Raw genomic sequence first — 15,644 nt, 5'->3', positions numbered from 1 at the left:
CTCAGTTGGGAGAGTTGCTGTGAGTTGGAGGAGACAGTTATTGGCACGGATGGGCCCATGGCCTCATTCAGTGTGAATGGTCATGAGCAAAGAATTGACTACAAGAATTGTCTCCTGCAGTTAGCAAGAGTTGCTCGCTATGTCAGCATCATCCACTGATGAATTGCCTGATGTCTTGCCTGACTTCCTCTGCCTGACATCTTGGATGAAGCTCTGTCAGGTAGATCCGTGACTGGGAAGCCCAGGAGTTGCTTTTCCCTGTCCTTTTGTGATGTAAAAAAAAAGAGTGATAGAGTATCCAACACTAGCATGGCTACTTTTGGGGCCTAGTGGGAGTCAAGCCTTTGCCCCAGCTTAGGTTACATCCAAGGGACAATTTGAAGGATGTGGAGTCCTTCCCTGTGCATCTCCCTCCCAGGCTACAGGGATAGCTGGTTCTTTGCTGTGCTTTTGTTTTAGGGGACTGCTTTGACATACGGTGTCAGCTCAGCATTGCCCAGCATCACCTCAGCTGCGCTGTCTCCCCATGAAATTCTATCAGTTGTGGCCCATACTCAGCTGCTCACTGTCTTGTGAGCAAATTTCCATCCAGCTCTGCTCCCATTCTTCTGCTTCAACAGAATCCCAGTCTGCTCAAGAAGGGCTTGTAGCCCACTCACTTAGCCAGTTCTTGTCTTTCCAAGAGGCCTGTAGGCAGGGTCCCATCCATGATCGATAGAAGATGATACGTGAGTATCCAAGGATAAGGCTGGCTCCTGATGCTCCCCCGGTCTATAGACTTGCTTAGAATTCTTCCCCTTGCAAGTTTGCCAAAGTCCTGCCCCCTGAGCAGCTGAGATTTGCACCATGGGACAGGGAGGGGGGTGTCTAGACACAATCAGGAGTTGTGCTAAGGGCTTCAGTCAGTAGCAGGGAGTCGGAGATGGGATGCCACACCCAATGAGAGCCTTGTGGCCATTCTTACCAGTGGGCACCTGCTGGAAGGGGTGGAGTCCCATGCAGGTGCCCTGTGGCATGGGCCCATCGTGTTGGCCTGGTGCTGTCGAGACTGTGCCTTCTAAAGTGGGCAAAACCCGTGTCCAGATGCTCAACTAGCAAGACATCTGCACTTCGCTTCAGTGCATTCATTCTCCTCCAGCCTGTTGTCATCTCCAGGCACCTGTTGAACGCACCCAGCATTCCAGCTTCCTCTGATGAAAAAGAAGACATCAGGGGGTCATCAGGACACCAGTGACTGACTCCCAATCTCCTGATCCTCAGATGGTCACATGTAGGAGTTAAAAAAAAAGGATCTAAGATCAGGTGTAATTTGTGTTGGTCCTCTATCAGTGCTCTCAACTGTCATCCTTGTGTCTTCATTCCCTTAAACTCCCCTAGATACCTTAAGTACCAGTTATGTCAGCTGCCTGCCATCTTCCCACTCCAGAAGTCAACAAGGGCTTCATTAGAAATCTTACAAGGGTTGTGTGAAAATCATCAGGATCCTGCTGTCTCCCAAGAGCAAACTAATTTACCTCTCTGATCTGCATCAGCCTATATTTTAGTATATAGTGATCTGTCCAACAGTGAGAGAATTTAAACAGTCTCTTCTCTGGATCATAATGTCCATGTTCAGTGGAGATAATCTCCAACCTGAGTGCCCACCCTGCATGTAGAAGCTCAGGTTGGGTAGCTGTTCACCAGTGTTCTGTCCCTGGCCACCAATGTGAAGAGCAAACAATGTAAACAAGTGTTGTGCTGGCCAAGGAACCTGGCAGGAGAGGTCTGGGTCTGTGCAGCTCAAATGGGAGGAGAACACACGGGACCTTCAGTCGCCTGCCCCATGAGGTTGCTTGACTCCACTGTGGCCCACACGACTGTTGGGAGCAGCGACTCAGAACCCCATTTCTCAACTGTTCCTTGAGATGAGAGTGGGGACTTGGGCTGTACACCCTTCCTCCCCCGCCCTGCCTTCAGTTTCTCCTTTTGCCAGTTTTGATGCCAGGGTGTTGCGGGAGCCTCCCTTATGCTACTTTGGTGAAATTGGAGCCTTCTGGCTAACAGTGGGGCCTAGAAGTAGATTGGCCTCAGTGGGAAGTGAAGTTTGAGGACCAGATAGGGAGTGGGAATGGCGACATGGGTCTGATGGAACTGTCCATGGCAAAGTGGGCCTTTGAGCTTGGAGCTGCTGCTGCTGCTGCTTGGGGTTGGGGGGTCATTGGTGTCTGGTCTGCAGTCCTGTGGCTCACCTCAGTGAATGGACTCCATGTCTGTTGTGGAATTTCTTCTTTAGATTTATTTGATTTGTCTATGATGAAGTCTCCACTGAAACTCCTCCGGATATTACAGAGTATACCAAACCTATTATAGAAAGCAACTTGGCACCCTTTTATTTGATCCAAGCTGTTCAGGCCCAGCAGCAACAGCAGCGTCAGAGGAAAGACCCCCCTCGGCCACCCTCTTGTCACCACAGGCTGTACATGGGCTGTTCTGCTCTTCCTGGAACGTGAAGGGCCCAGTGGTTATTTTTTACTGTCCGTTTTCTTCTGTACATGAGCACTCTTTTAAACTGCAGGCTTTATATCTTTTTTTTTCTGAAATGACACAAGAAGGACGAGAATTTGGATCCTGTTTATCTTCCTCTGACTTGTTTCCTACCCCCACCCTATCATGTTCTCTGTCTAACTGAAGCCAGGTCCAGACATGGAGCAGAACTGAGTGGTGAGGTCGGTTCTGTCCCCACAGATTTTGGATGGGGTTAGTTTCATGTTTAATGCTCTCCATGTGAAAACTATTTGCAAATTAAAACACACACATACATATCCGAGTGAATGGTTGTAGCCTAGCTTTTGAATGCTTTACAATTACAGGAGACAATTAATATGCAAAAACTTAGACAAGTATCATCCCTCCCCTGCAGTCTGGCGTGGTACAGCCTGCTTTGTCTCCTCATTCTGCTGCATATCTGTAGACCAGGTCCCCTTCGCTTTTCTGGAGTTCTCTGAGCCATTTCCTGGATCTCCCTGGATGTATCTGTTGGTTCTTCAGTAGCAGCTTCTCTTTGTCCTCATTCTTCCAGGTCTGTATGCCTGCAAGGGAGGCCGCAATAGTCCTTGCCTGGTCTATGTCAGCTTCAACCAGAAGATCTATATCTACTGGGATGTCCAGTTGGAGAGAATGGAGTCCACCAGTCTGTCGAAGATGCTAGATAGCAATTCTGAATACACAGAACTCCTGCAGCAGCTGGGCGTGGGTGCGTGAGTCGTCTCCGGTGACCACAGGATTGGGGGGAGGAGAAGGCCTTTAACCAGCACATTTAGCATTCCACATTGAAATTAACCAAATGTTTTGCTTGAAATGGCAGCAAATGTTAAATAGTTTCTCTAATACACCTACTCCAATATTCATAAGCAGAACTTTTGTATAAGAACCAGACTGTTAGAATCTGTAGCAAATGGGATGCATGGGCCGTTCTGCATGAATGGGATGCTTTTTAATACATCTGCTGTGCCACTGGTTTGCAGGCAGTTCTTGCCTCTGGAGTACAGGCCCAGGGCGTTGGAGGAGCCTTTGCATCAAGTTGCCTGCAGAGACCATGCTCTGTGCTCCACTCTCGCTTGAGCACACCAGCGAGCTGGCATTCCCTCCCCTTCCTGGCTCTGTTGGTGCCACAGACGAGCATCACTCATCAGGGAAGCCCTTGGTTTTCCTTGGATCCTGGTTGAGTTTTGTTCATCTTCCTCCTTCCCCACAAACTGATTTCTGCTATTATGTATTTTTGGGACTCCTGGTTTAATTGTGGGTTGGTCTTAGATAGTTTTCCTGCTGTTTGATAATACGGCAGTGTTTTTTATTATCTGCTGCATAAATAACACTGGCTTGTGTTTTTTTTTTTTAATTTTTTATTGTATCATTTGAATTTTACAATTTATGATAATAATTTCTTTCTTCATACATTTTCAAACAATACATTTTCCCCCTTTTCTCCCACCCCCCATTGCTTCTTCTTAGTTTTTTCACACAAACAGCAGTAAGTTCATTCTTTGTAGCCTCTTCTCCCATTTTTCTTCGATGACTCGAACTTCTTTCATCCAGTCCACGTATATTATCCATATTTTCAAAATTTCATTCTGTTTGTCTTGCCACGTCTTATTTTTGGTTAGTATATAAAAAATATCCAATGTCACTTGTTCCCAAATATATTCTAACCATTTCTGAATTGTCCATTTTTTCTTTTCTTTCCAGCCCAAGGCTATTGTTGCATGGGCTGCTTTAATCATTATTTTGTATATATAACTATATTGTTTTTCCACCCTTCTGTCTTCCATTACTCCCATAAACATTAAGTCATTATTTAAATCAATCTTTATCTTCACCAGTTTCTCGATATATATTAATACAGTTGTCCAAAAATTTTTTACTTCTGAACATTCTATCCACATATGGCTATAATATGCCTCTTGGTCTCCACAGTGCCAGCATTTTGAACTAAGTCGTTTTATCATGTAGGCTAGTTGTTTTGGTGTTCTATACCATTTTAATATCACTTTTCTTTCTAACTCCATATATTTCTCAATCTTTATATTTTTCCAACTGTCTATTAATTTTTCAATATTTCCAGTATCTAGAGATCCTTCCTTCTCCCATTTTTGTTTCAGTGTTCTTATCATAAAATCCTTATCATCTACCATATGATTGTATATGTGCCCCAAAATTTTCCCTTTATATTTTCCATATAATTCCAAACATTTCGACATTATACATTCTCCTTTTATCCGTGGAAGCCTTAATCCTTTCCCAAATGCCTCTCAAAACCAACCAGTTCTCATTTCCCTCGCTCTATAAAATTTTGTAGTGTTATAATTTCTCCTCCTTCCCTGATTAAATTTGCCACAGTTTGAATTCCTTTTCTTTTCAATATTTTTATAACTTTTTTTCCTTCTTTGCCAACCACACTCCCCAAAGGTGCCACATCCAGGGTGCCAGGCATCCATTTACCTCTCCATTTTTCCCATATATCTAGTAAGACCTTTCTTGGTCCTATTGCTTTTTGATTTCCTTTCTTCAACTCTATATTGAAGATACCATGTACGGCAACCTCCTTCATTTATTTTCATTTTCAAACTTAATCCATTTTTTTCTGACATTATCCTCAGATTTATACTCTCATCAGACTCTTAATCTGGAACGCCTTTCATAGTATTCTTTGCATTTTGGGATCCCCCAACCTAGAGAATTTTTTTGACATATATATAATCTTTATTCATGATTCTTTTTTTTTGGTTTTTTTTATTATTAAAATCACCTAATCTTAAGCTTTCAGCTTTCTATCCCATTCCTCAAAATTGTTTCCCCTCCTTAATTTCCAATGGAAGAGTTCGAAATAAATACAGAACATTTTCGGCATTATACACATTTTTAATGCTTTGATTTTCCCTGTGATCTATAAAAGGTCTTCTTTTATCCCATTCTTTTTTATTTGTTTTAATATTCTTTTTTTCCACCTTTACTTCATAGTGTTATATTTAAACATCTTCTCCTTTCTCTGTGTTATTATGATACCCAAATATTTAATCTCTTCTTTTTGAGTAATCCTCTCTCTATTTGACTTTTTTTTCCACATTAACCCCCCATTATTTCCTTGTTTTCTCCATGTTGACTTTTTAATCCTGAGTATTTCTTGAAAGTCTTCTAAAAAATTATTTTTAATTCTTTTTTATTGTATCAGCCAGATCTCACCTCTGTTATTACTGAGTATATCATCTGCAAATAAGTTTAGCCTCTTATTTCTTCTTAGTTTCACTTTATAACCTTTTATCCTTCCATTATTATTTATCCTTTCTGCCAAATATTCCATTTGCCAATATAAATAGATGTGGTGATAATGGACAACCTTGCTTTACTCCTCTTTCAATATTTACAATTCCTGACCACCCATCATTAATTCTTATTTTAGCCCTTCCTCCCTTTATAAATCTCTTGAATAAAATATTTATAAATTGTTTTCCCAAACTCAAAGAATTTTCTAGGAGTTTGAAATAAATAATTATGACTAACTGTATCAAACGGCTTTGTATACATCTAACTTTTATCATTGCATATTTTTTTTTTTTCATTTTGCCATGTTCTATTACATTGAGTACATTCCTTAATGGGTTGACTAATGTCTCTACCTCTCTCTTATAAAAGCCATATTGCTCTTGTCCAATTAACTTTTTGGAAGGATGTTTTTTTAGTCTATTCATAAAATTACTTTTCTAAAAAATCTTATAATCTTGGTTTAATAAACTTATTGGCCTATATGACTCCTCTAATACCTGCTCTGGATTCCGTCCTGGTTTTTAGCAATTGTTATTATTTCCGTGATCCCTCCATGTTTCTGGCACCCTGTGCTCCTCTTAGAATATGGTTAAACAATACCTGCATCTCTTGGGATTAATACTTCCTGACATATTTCTTTATAATATTCCGCGTTGAACCCATCTAACCCTGGGGATTTATTGGTTTTCAAATCTTTAATAACACTCTTGCTATTTCCCTCATGTGTAATACTCTTCTTGCATTTGTTCTCTCTCTTCCTGTGTTAACACCTTTTTGGGTTTCTCTCTCACTCATATTTTTCTCATTCTGGACTTGACTAAATAATTCTTTTATAAAATTCTCTCAAATGTCTTTCTTATTGCTTTCATTTTCTGTTATATATTTGTTACTGCCATCTTTTTATCCCTTTTATTCTCTGTTTCTCTTTCCTCTTTTCAGATAGTTAGCCAGATCTCTTTCATTGAATTTATATTTTGATCTTTGAAATTGGTTTTAACCCATATTTCCTTTTTCCACATTTCTACTTTATCCTAAATCATCTAGCTGTGCCTTGTAACTTATTTAATTCATTTTTATTCCTTTTTATCATATTTATCTTGAAGTTGAATCCTTCTAATTTTTAAATCCCTTCTATTAAATCTTTCCTTTCCCTGTTTTATTTCTTTTATTCCATCTTTACTTCTCTAGCTTATACAATACCCTCCTAATTACTGCCTTTAGATAAAGGAGTCCCAGAGAATATCGTCTTTTGACTGTTCCTTTTTATTCCCTCCTGGAAAAAAATAATGTCTTATTTTTTTTCTTTCAAATCTTTACTATCTTTCTCTATTTTTTCCATACAATGTTTTTGTATCTCCATCTATATTGTTTTTCCTCTCTCTCCACCCTGAATGCTTGGCAACCTAATTGGGGCATGATCTGAAACCCATTCCTTATGCGTCTCTATTTTCTGCGCTGTGAAGGTTACTCATATTTTTTTAATAAAACATATAGTCTATGTATGTAAATTTGCTGTGTCTATTTGAGAAGTGCAGGTTGGCTGTTTGAGATTCACCCAGTTCACTATACATATTTGATATGTTCCATTTTCTTTTTAACATTTCATGTCCCCTTAAATCCATATTACAATCTCCCGTAATTAACATTATCACCTGAAAATAATCCTTGAAGTTTCCTCAAATAGTTTTCCCAAGAACGCTCTTTTTTGTTTTTTATTTGGGGCATACACATTCATAATTGTTAACTGAAATCCATATAAATTCCCTTTAACAATGATCCAACGTAACCCGTTCCTGGATCTCTAGTTAACTCTTCTAACTGAAAATCCACATTCTCGCATTAAAATGGCAACTCCATTTCTTTTTTGCACTGCATCTAGATTCACCTATAATTTTCCACCCCTGGCACTTTTATTAAGTCTCTCTCATCTGTCTTCTTTTTTGTGAGATTCTTGAAGGCAGATAATTTCTGGGCTGATATTCTTGTTTGATAAATCTGGCAAGTTTATATCTTTTCGAAATGTCAAGAGTTTAGACCATTTACATTAATTGAAGCTATTTTTATCTTATTACCTGCCATAAGGTTTTTTGTAGACTTGATTTGTCAGACCTCTGCTGTTTGTGAAGTTTCAATTTCTTATTTCCCCTTTTCCCTTTCTTCCCCCCTCCCTTTCTCCAACTGGTCTTGTGGAGGCAAACTCCTCCCTCCATGTTGGAGTATTTCTGTTGGCCATTAGCGCACCCCTTTTAATCCCTCCCAGCATACACATACATCATAATTTTTTGTGGTACATTACCAACTATATAAAAACTTTTCTCCTAGCTGTTTATTCACTAAAACGCCCTTGTATCCAATTGTTATTGTTTACCATTATTTTATTTTTTACAGATATATGTTATTCTTTCTTGGCCGAAGTCTTCTGGGCATCCGGCCAATATCTATGTTTAGTCTAAACCACAGCTGGGTGTTATTTTAGCAATTAATTCAAGTTAGAAAACATAACACACCAAGTTAGATTGTTAGACATGTCTGTTAATATAGTTTTAAGTTGTTAATAATAGAAGTGAAAAAAGTTAATATAGACATATATAGCTTTTAAACCAGGGAAGAAGTCTTTAACTGGCTATTTCTGCTTCTTTCTTTGTTTCCATCTTTTCCCTTTTTTTTCCTTACTCATGCCGGGCCTCTGGAGTTAGTGTTGTCTATGTGACTGCTCCAGCCTCCCATAAGCGCATACTCTGCATCTGAATTTCTTGTATCGGGTGCTGCAATTCTGCCTTCTGGTAGAAAAAAAAAAAAAAAAAGTTTCTTGCTTTGTTCAGTCTTTTTTTTGGGTGCTTAATTTCTTTTTTCTCTTTGAGATGTTCGGATCTCTCAAGCTTCCCCTGTTTTCTTTATTTTTTTTCAGAACTGACTTCTCCAGCCCCAGTCCAGCTTTCTGCTTTGTAGGGTTTTTTTTTGAGAGTCCCATCCTCAACTTATCATCTTTTTCTTTAAGCTTCTCCCGGGATCTGATCCATTTGATCTCTCTATCATTTCTAAGCTTTGCCCAAAAAAGCACTGAAATTCAAAAGTTTACTGTCTTTACAAGCAAAGACCTTCAACTATCTCCTTGTATTTTGTTGTTCGGAAGTCTGCCCAGTCCCGTTTAGTGACCGGCTTGTTATTCTGCGTCATGTTCATTCTTTCTAGTTAATTGGCTTTTTAATGAATTATAAATCACTCACCGGCTTACTTCTTGCTTGGATAGATGCCCAGTGTCTTCTTGTTATTGGGGTTTCCAAGTATTTCCTTTGATTCAGCTATTTTTCCATTCTTTTTGCAATGTTTATTTTTGTTCTGCCGGGAGGATTTCGGCTTGTGACTTAATCTGAGTCACGCATGCGCAAAAGCCTCAACACTGGCTTGTGTTACACTTTTTATGCTATGTGATGAGTAATGATTTTGGCCATTTTCAACCGATAGGTTGTCTGGGCTCAGCCGCAGTGCCCGGACTTGCCCAGCTGGGTCACGCACGAGCTGGCACCGCGGGAGATGGGAAGGCTGCAGAGGAGCCTCTTGCAGGGACGGTGGAGGCCTTAGAGGCCTTGTTCAAAGAGGAAGGCAGAGAAGAGAGGAGTTTTAGGCCCATCCGGAACCGCCCGCCTACAGCTGAGGCAGATGCAGGAGATGGGCTGGGGAAGCAGCTGGGACAAGGAAGAGAAATGAGAGGGCAGAAGGGATATAAGGAAGTGGGAAAGGGCGAGTCTGGAGCTGCCGCAGCAGCAGGGAATGTGGGTGGGGGTGTGAAATGGCAAGGGAAGGGGACAGCTCCATGGTGGGAAGTGGGAAGGAGGGAAGAGGACCCTGGAGCCCAGACCCCCTGCCAGAACCTAGAGCACTGTTTAGGCTGGTCCCCACCCTGTGCAGTAACAGGGTGGGAGTCTTTCACACAGGCTGGAAACCCCTCTCCCTGTGAGGCCACAGGGGAGAGACGAAGCCCTGGAAACTCCTCTCCCTGTGAAGCAACAAGGGAGAGAGAGGGGGAGGGTGTGAAAGCTCAAGCCAGACAGGGGAAGGGGGCAAGGAGGCCTGCTAGGAGGAGGGTGGCGTGGGCAAGGGCTGCCACGTACACCAGGCGCCTTGTGGGCACGGTTGTCTCTTGGCCCAATTGGGAGAGTCACCGTCTGGGGAGACCAACCCCCAGGTTAGGGTAGGAGGGAAGGATATGCCACCCAAAGGGCCCGGGTGAGGAGGGGGAACGCCACATACGTATATCTTAAACAATAAGCAAAAGAGACCAATTTCTGTTGCAAGGAACTTAGAAAGGAAGTGGCACGTCTGGAGGAGCGAGGGCAGTCCTCGTGGGCAGAGGCTTTGTTGAAGGTGACTGGGGATGTGAATCTGGATTTCCCAGTCCCTGGTCTGACTCCTTCACCACCACACCACACAGACCCCCTGTCTGGGTGAAGGGAAGTCGCAGCCCTGGAACACAGCGACCCCTTCAAGCACCATCGTTCCACCTGAGAGCTTCTCTCATTGGCTAGGCTAGGCTAGGAGAGCGGCTTTGCTTTGTTAAACTAAAGGCCACCTGGTCCGTCAGTCAGTTTCCAGCTCCAGCCAGGAGGGGAGCTCCCAAGAAGGTCCCGGCGCAACCGCTTTTCCTTCTTACTTGTTCCAAGTGTCTGCTGTTCAAGGACTGTTGAGTTGACCTGCCCTCCACAGAACTTTTTTGTTCTAGAAAGGAAATACAAGGTTGCATTTATCCACTTGCCTGTCTGAGCACATACGACCAGACTTCTGCAGTCGCATCATGTTGCAGCTATATAGGATATTTAGCCTTGTCAGTGGATTGAGCATGGATGTAGTCACGCAGGGGCCATTTGGCAGGGGCTGATGGGAATTGTAGTCCATGAACATCTGAAGAGCCACAGGTTGCAGACCCCTGATCTAGTGGCCCAGTAAAGCTAACAGCTGCACCCATTCACAAAAAGAATTTTCCCTGAGGGGCCTCTTGCATATGGACGGCCTTCTGAATTCAACCTGATTATTACCAAAGCTATTGCCTGGCTTCATAGCAAGCAGAAAGTTACCCCACCTCCATGTATATTTAGATGGTCTCATGCGAAGGGGACAACATGCAGATTCTTAAATACATGTGTATGGCATCAATACTTGGCATTAGTATTAATGTGTGCACTTCTCATTCATAGCTGAAGATGATGTTTCTGCTATCAAAGATCTGATTCACAAGACCCTCTACTTTCCGGAACATCCGTCAAATATTCATCGACAGCAGAAGCCTCAGGCCAAAGCGGACTCCAGCTGCCACACAACCCCCCAAGCATCCTGACGGGTCAACTGTGCTGCTGCTCCTCTCTCGTCAGCCACTGTTCCCGGGGCCAGAGTGGCTGAGCAACATTCAGAAGGTGGATGTCACAGAGTGGAGCCACCGGCATTGATTCCAGAGGGAAGGGAAACGCCTCTCGCTGTCATGCTTGTCACTGTTTACATTGACTCCTCTTTTTTTTCCTCTTTCACACAAATTTGAATTGTAAAAATTGAAGTGTACAAAAAAGACAGTAATTAAATCAGGGCACAAAACTAGTTCTACGTCCCGAAGTGTGAAAACAGACTGGGGAAAACCAAGAGGTTGTTAAAACTGAAATTCATATTCTAACTTAAAGAACTTAAAATTTGAAAAATAGTAAAGTTTAAAAGGGTGGGGAGGGTTATATTTTAGCATTATAGACTCCAACTTAATATAATCTCACTTGAGAACCAACTGTTGTTTCAAAGGTCAGAATCCCACCCTTAATTGGGTCTAAGTCTGAAATGGCGATCCCCTCCCCAAATGTGAAGCTGAATTGAAAAGGAAAATTAGCCCACGTGTTTCAGCACTGAACCTGATGCGCCCCCTCCTCCGTCATGCAGCGCTTCTCCTGCACTTGGTCTCCAGGGAGCCTCAAGGAAGGTAATAGCCAAAAGCTGCTGAGGGGAAAATGGGCAGTAGAAATGAAGACTTGTGCTGACCCCATTTCTCTTCATCACAAACTGATGTGCACAGATACTTGACTGGGGAGGCTCATAAGAGAGGGGAGCGCCCGAGGGGAGCACCCATGAAGATTCCACAGTGGCCCTTGAGGCAAATCGGTTGGGCTGGGCAGTTGCAGTAAAAGTGCCCGGTGTTTATACTTGGAGCAGGGGTGAATGGGTAGCAACTTGAGGCTCCTCTTCAAGGATGAGTGTGATTTGATGAGGAATTTGTTGACGTTCCAGGGAAAAACCACAATATGAAGGTATCCTAGTTGAAGAATCATTTTGCAGAATCTAATCCAGACTCTTGAGAAGTGCCTCCATATTAACACAACCCTACTCAGGAACCAGCAGGAAAAGGGGATGTTTGGGACAGGAATCTTAGGGACCCTTCTGCCGTGTTAGGAATGAGATTTTTTTAGTAGTATTGTGCATTTATGAATCCCAAGTCCTGGAAAGCTCTTTTGGAAATGCCATTGGTGGAAAAATATTTTGTAGTATTGTGATATAATAAAGCTGGATTCTTATTTGTGAAAAAGAAACACAGACAAAAGGAAGTTGGTTGGTACATTGGTATTTGATTTGCAAGAGGCTTCAGTTCTTAGCCACAATGGAAGCCACCATAGAAGCATTAAAATGCACGATACCTGTCCTCTGATTTCTGGTTTCTTCCCTTGGCTGTTGTTGCCAAGTCCTGTTCTGGGTCAGAATCAGGCCGGAGATTCTGTTCTCTTGAATTACGTTGAGCTTTCATGTTTTCATCCTAATGATCTAACTTCTGTTTCCATCACAGTGATTTGGGGGGGGGGGGGGTTCACTCAATGGGAAGATGTTCTCCTGGACTGCAGTTGCGCCTGAAAATGATACAATCCAGATACTACATTGCCTCCGACAAATCTCAAATGCTCGTTCATATGATTATAGTGAACAAAAAAAATCTGGCCTAATCCCTGTGTGATTGAACCTGTTTTTTAAAATATATATATATTCCGCTCAGAGATGTGAAGGCCCAAGGAAAAAATGGAGAAATTCAGAGCTAGCCTGTTTTTTTCTATATTATCAAAGGCTTTTACAGCCGGAATCACTAGGATGTTGTGGGTTTTCTGGGTTGTATGGCCGTGTTCCAGTAGTATTTTCTCCTGACGTCTCGCCTGCATCTGAAGATGTCAGCCACAGATGCAGGCAAAACATCAGGAGACAATACTACTGGAACACGGCCATACAACCCAGAAAACCCACAACATCCTATTTTTTCTGGGCTTTTTCCTCTTATAGTCCTTTTTCCCAGTTTTTTTCTGGTTGGAAGAATTGCACAGTTGGAAAAGTACTGGGGGGCAGACTTCCAGTGTAATTTTTTTCTTTTAGAATGAGTGAAATACTTTTTAAAGACCAGATCTTAAATACATCTGTGCTCCAAGAAACCTACCCAACCCCGCAAGGGCAGCGAGCGCGGCTTCCACTGCTTCTGTGTGGCCCTTTTTACTTGACTCCCCTTGTGGTTGACCTTTTCACCTCTCCCTCAAGTAGGATTCCCAAACTCCAGGTGAAAGTGATAGTTTCCCCTGGAGAAAATGGCTGCTTTGGAAGATGGACTCCATGGCAGCATATCCCATTGAAGTCTTTCCCCTCCTTAACCCCTCCCACTGTCCACCCCCAAAATCTCCTGGTCTTTCCCAACCTGAGCTGGTAAACTTACCCTCAAACCATGGTCTTCTTCATAATGAGCTGATAGAACCTGGGTGCAAACCCTGATAGAAGGCCTGCTCACATCACCTATCCTTAGCAGAGTTGAATGATACACGCAGCAGAGATAAGAAATGTATATAGAGTTTTAAAAAGAAAGCAGGCTACAAAACATATATACAAAAGAAAGCAGTAAAAAACTTGAGTGCATAAGCACTGCCATAAAACATGAAGTCGTCACGGGCGACGCAACGAAGAGACGAGACGCAGCGATATCATCCGGTGGAGAGAAGCCAGTAGCGGGCTGATCTGGCTAATCTGCTGTGCTCTGGTCCCTGGCACCTTTTATTAGGGTTTTCGGGAGGCGGGAGAATATTGGGCAATACATGAATCATGCTAGGGGGGCTAGCAGTCACGTGCGGGAGGAAACGCAGCTCCTGTTCACAATAAGCCTAATCCGCACCCTGAGGGGGTGTGCACCTTTTGTCCCTTTGTCCAGGACACCTGGTGACCCGTGAGTCATGGGGGTCTTGTGATCGGTGAGTCTGCTTGCCCGGAGGGTAACAGATGGCGCAGGCATTCCCGTGCTCTTTCTGAGACCCTACGAGGTTCGCTGGCTCACCCCAACATCTCCCCATGTCTAACAATTTAAGGCAAGGACCGAATCAGCTAATAATTTGGAGGAGCGTTTACATCCCTGGGAACTCTCAAACTGATTGAGCTGTTTGTGTAGCATTAGAACTTGGTTCCTACGCAGAGGAAAGTCAAAGGGTTTCTTACACATATTACAAGCAAGGCTAGAAATACATTGAACGAAGCAAGTTCCAACAACAAAGCATACAAGAACTCCAATGAAGAACTGAATGATAACATGCCACCACCCACCAGGCAGCCAACTCCAAATTGCAGACCACCAGTGGGGTAGCACATCGTATTTCAAATTAGACACAATATTTTGCAATTCACGCACCTTAGTATGAATCAAATGAGAATTATCGGAAAGATTAAAACAACACATATTATTTACACTCTCACATCCTTGGTGACGCAACAACAACAAGTAATCAATAGCGGCACGATTATCTAAGGTCGCCTGGCAAAGTTCCTGTTGCTCGGAAGCCAATGCATCCAGAGCGGTTGAAGTGGAATCAATGGACTTAGCGAGAGCGCAAGCCAGGCGGCCGATAGTCTTAGCATTATAAGAAGCAAGTCCAGGGACTCCCACAAGGGAAATCGCGAGGGAAGCGTATTCTGCCATGGAAAGGGTTACCGCGTCGCTCCGGCAAGAAGGGTCGAGGGGGAGGGCGGAGCGGCTCCGGCTCCTGGGCTCCCTGGGCGGAGCCTGGGGCAGCACGATGGTGAGGTGGCTGAGGCAGCAAAGAGTCCCGGCAGAAAGATAGGTGGGGATGTAATTGAAGGTTCTTTCCCCACAAGTCCAAAACCAACCTTTAGGCAACAGGATGATTCCGTAAATGGAAGGGATGTCTTCGGTATGGGTGCAGTTCCAATTGGCTGAGCCGGTGAAAGGGCTGGGGCCGGCCTGTGCTCCCGCAGGGGCAATGATGTGGGCACAGGTGTTGGACTCGTGGTTGGCAACAGTCTTGGTGATGAGGGAGAGAGCGCCGACAGGGAGGGTTCTCACAACAGGCCCCCAGTCAGCGCTCATAGAATACTTGATAGAAGAAGCATTCATGAAGGGACTCAGGCCGGATTCTTCCAAGAAGTCCCCAGGGGCTTTGCAGACGCGAAGCAAGCAGGAATTCAGCAAACTTCCCACCCCTAGATACTGGCCCAAGCAGAAGGAGGAGACATTGGCGGCGGCGGCAAACCGCTCCCAGATGTTAGCTTGATTTAGATCCAAAAGGGGGTGACTGATTGTCACCGGAAGCAGGCAGCAAAACAAGTAGATGATGGTGACCGCGGAATTTCCAGTAATAACCGCAAAGATCGCAGCGCAGAGATTCTCGGGTGTCTCGGGGCGGCCTCGTTGTTGCAGCAGCTTCTGAGCCTGGCTGGTCATGGCCTTGACGTCCCCCCAGGTAATCCGGATCTTCTGCTCGTTCTGGCGCTGGTGGCGGTTCCGTCGGGGGGGCTGCTGGACTGGATCCTCCAGGGAGATCTGTTCCATCTCCGGGATGGGGTTGGTT

At 43.6% G+C, this 15,644-nt stretch overlaps 1 protein-coding gene across 1 annotated transcript in view; it reads left to right on the top strand.

The window, feature by feature from the left end:
* ITFG2 (integrin alpha FG-GAP repeat containing 2) overlaps positions 1 to 12,367 on the top strand; it is a 44,577-nt gene extending 32,210 nt beyond the window's left edge. Inside the window, exons 10-11 of the mRNA XM_048509979.1 lie at positions 3,059 to 3,232; positions 10,992 to 12,367. Coding sequence (XP_048365936.1) covers positions 3,059 to 3,232; positions 10,992 to 11,131 — 314 coding nt within the window. The 3' untranslated portion in view covers positions 11,132 to 12,367. The remainder of the gene's footprint in view (positions 1 to 3,058; positions 3,233 to 10,991) is intronic.
* Positions 12,368 to 15,644: the final 3,277 nt, after the last annotated feature.

This window comes from Sphaerodactylus townsendi, linkage group LG10 (assembly GCF_021028975.2).
Source record: "Sphaerodactylus townsendi isolate TG3544 linkage group LG10, MPM_Stown_v2.3, whole genome shotgun sequence".
In the NCBI taxonomy this organism is placed as follows: Eukaryota; Metazoa; Chordata; class Lepidosauria; order Squamata; family Sphaerodactylidae; genus Sphaerodactylus; species Sphaerodactylus townsendi.
This window is presented reverse-complemented; position numbering and strand designations above follow the sequence as displayed.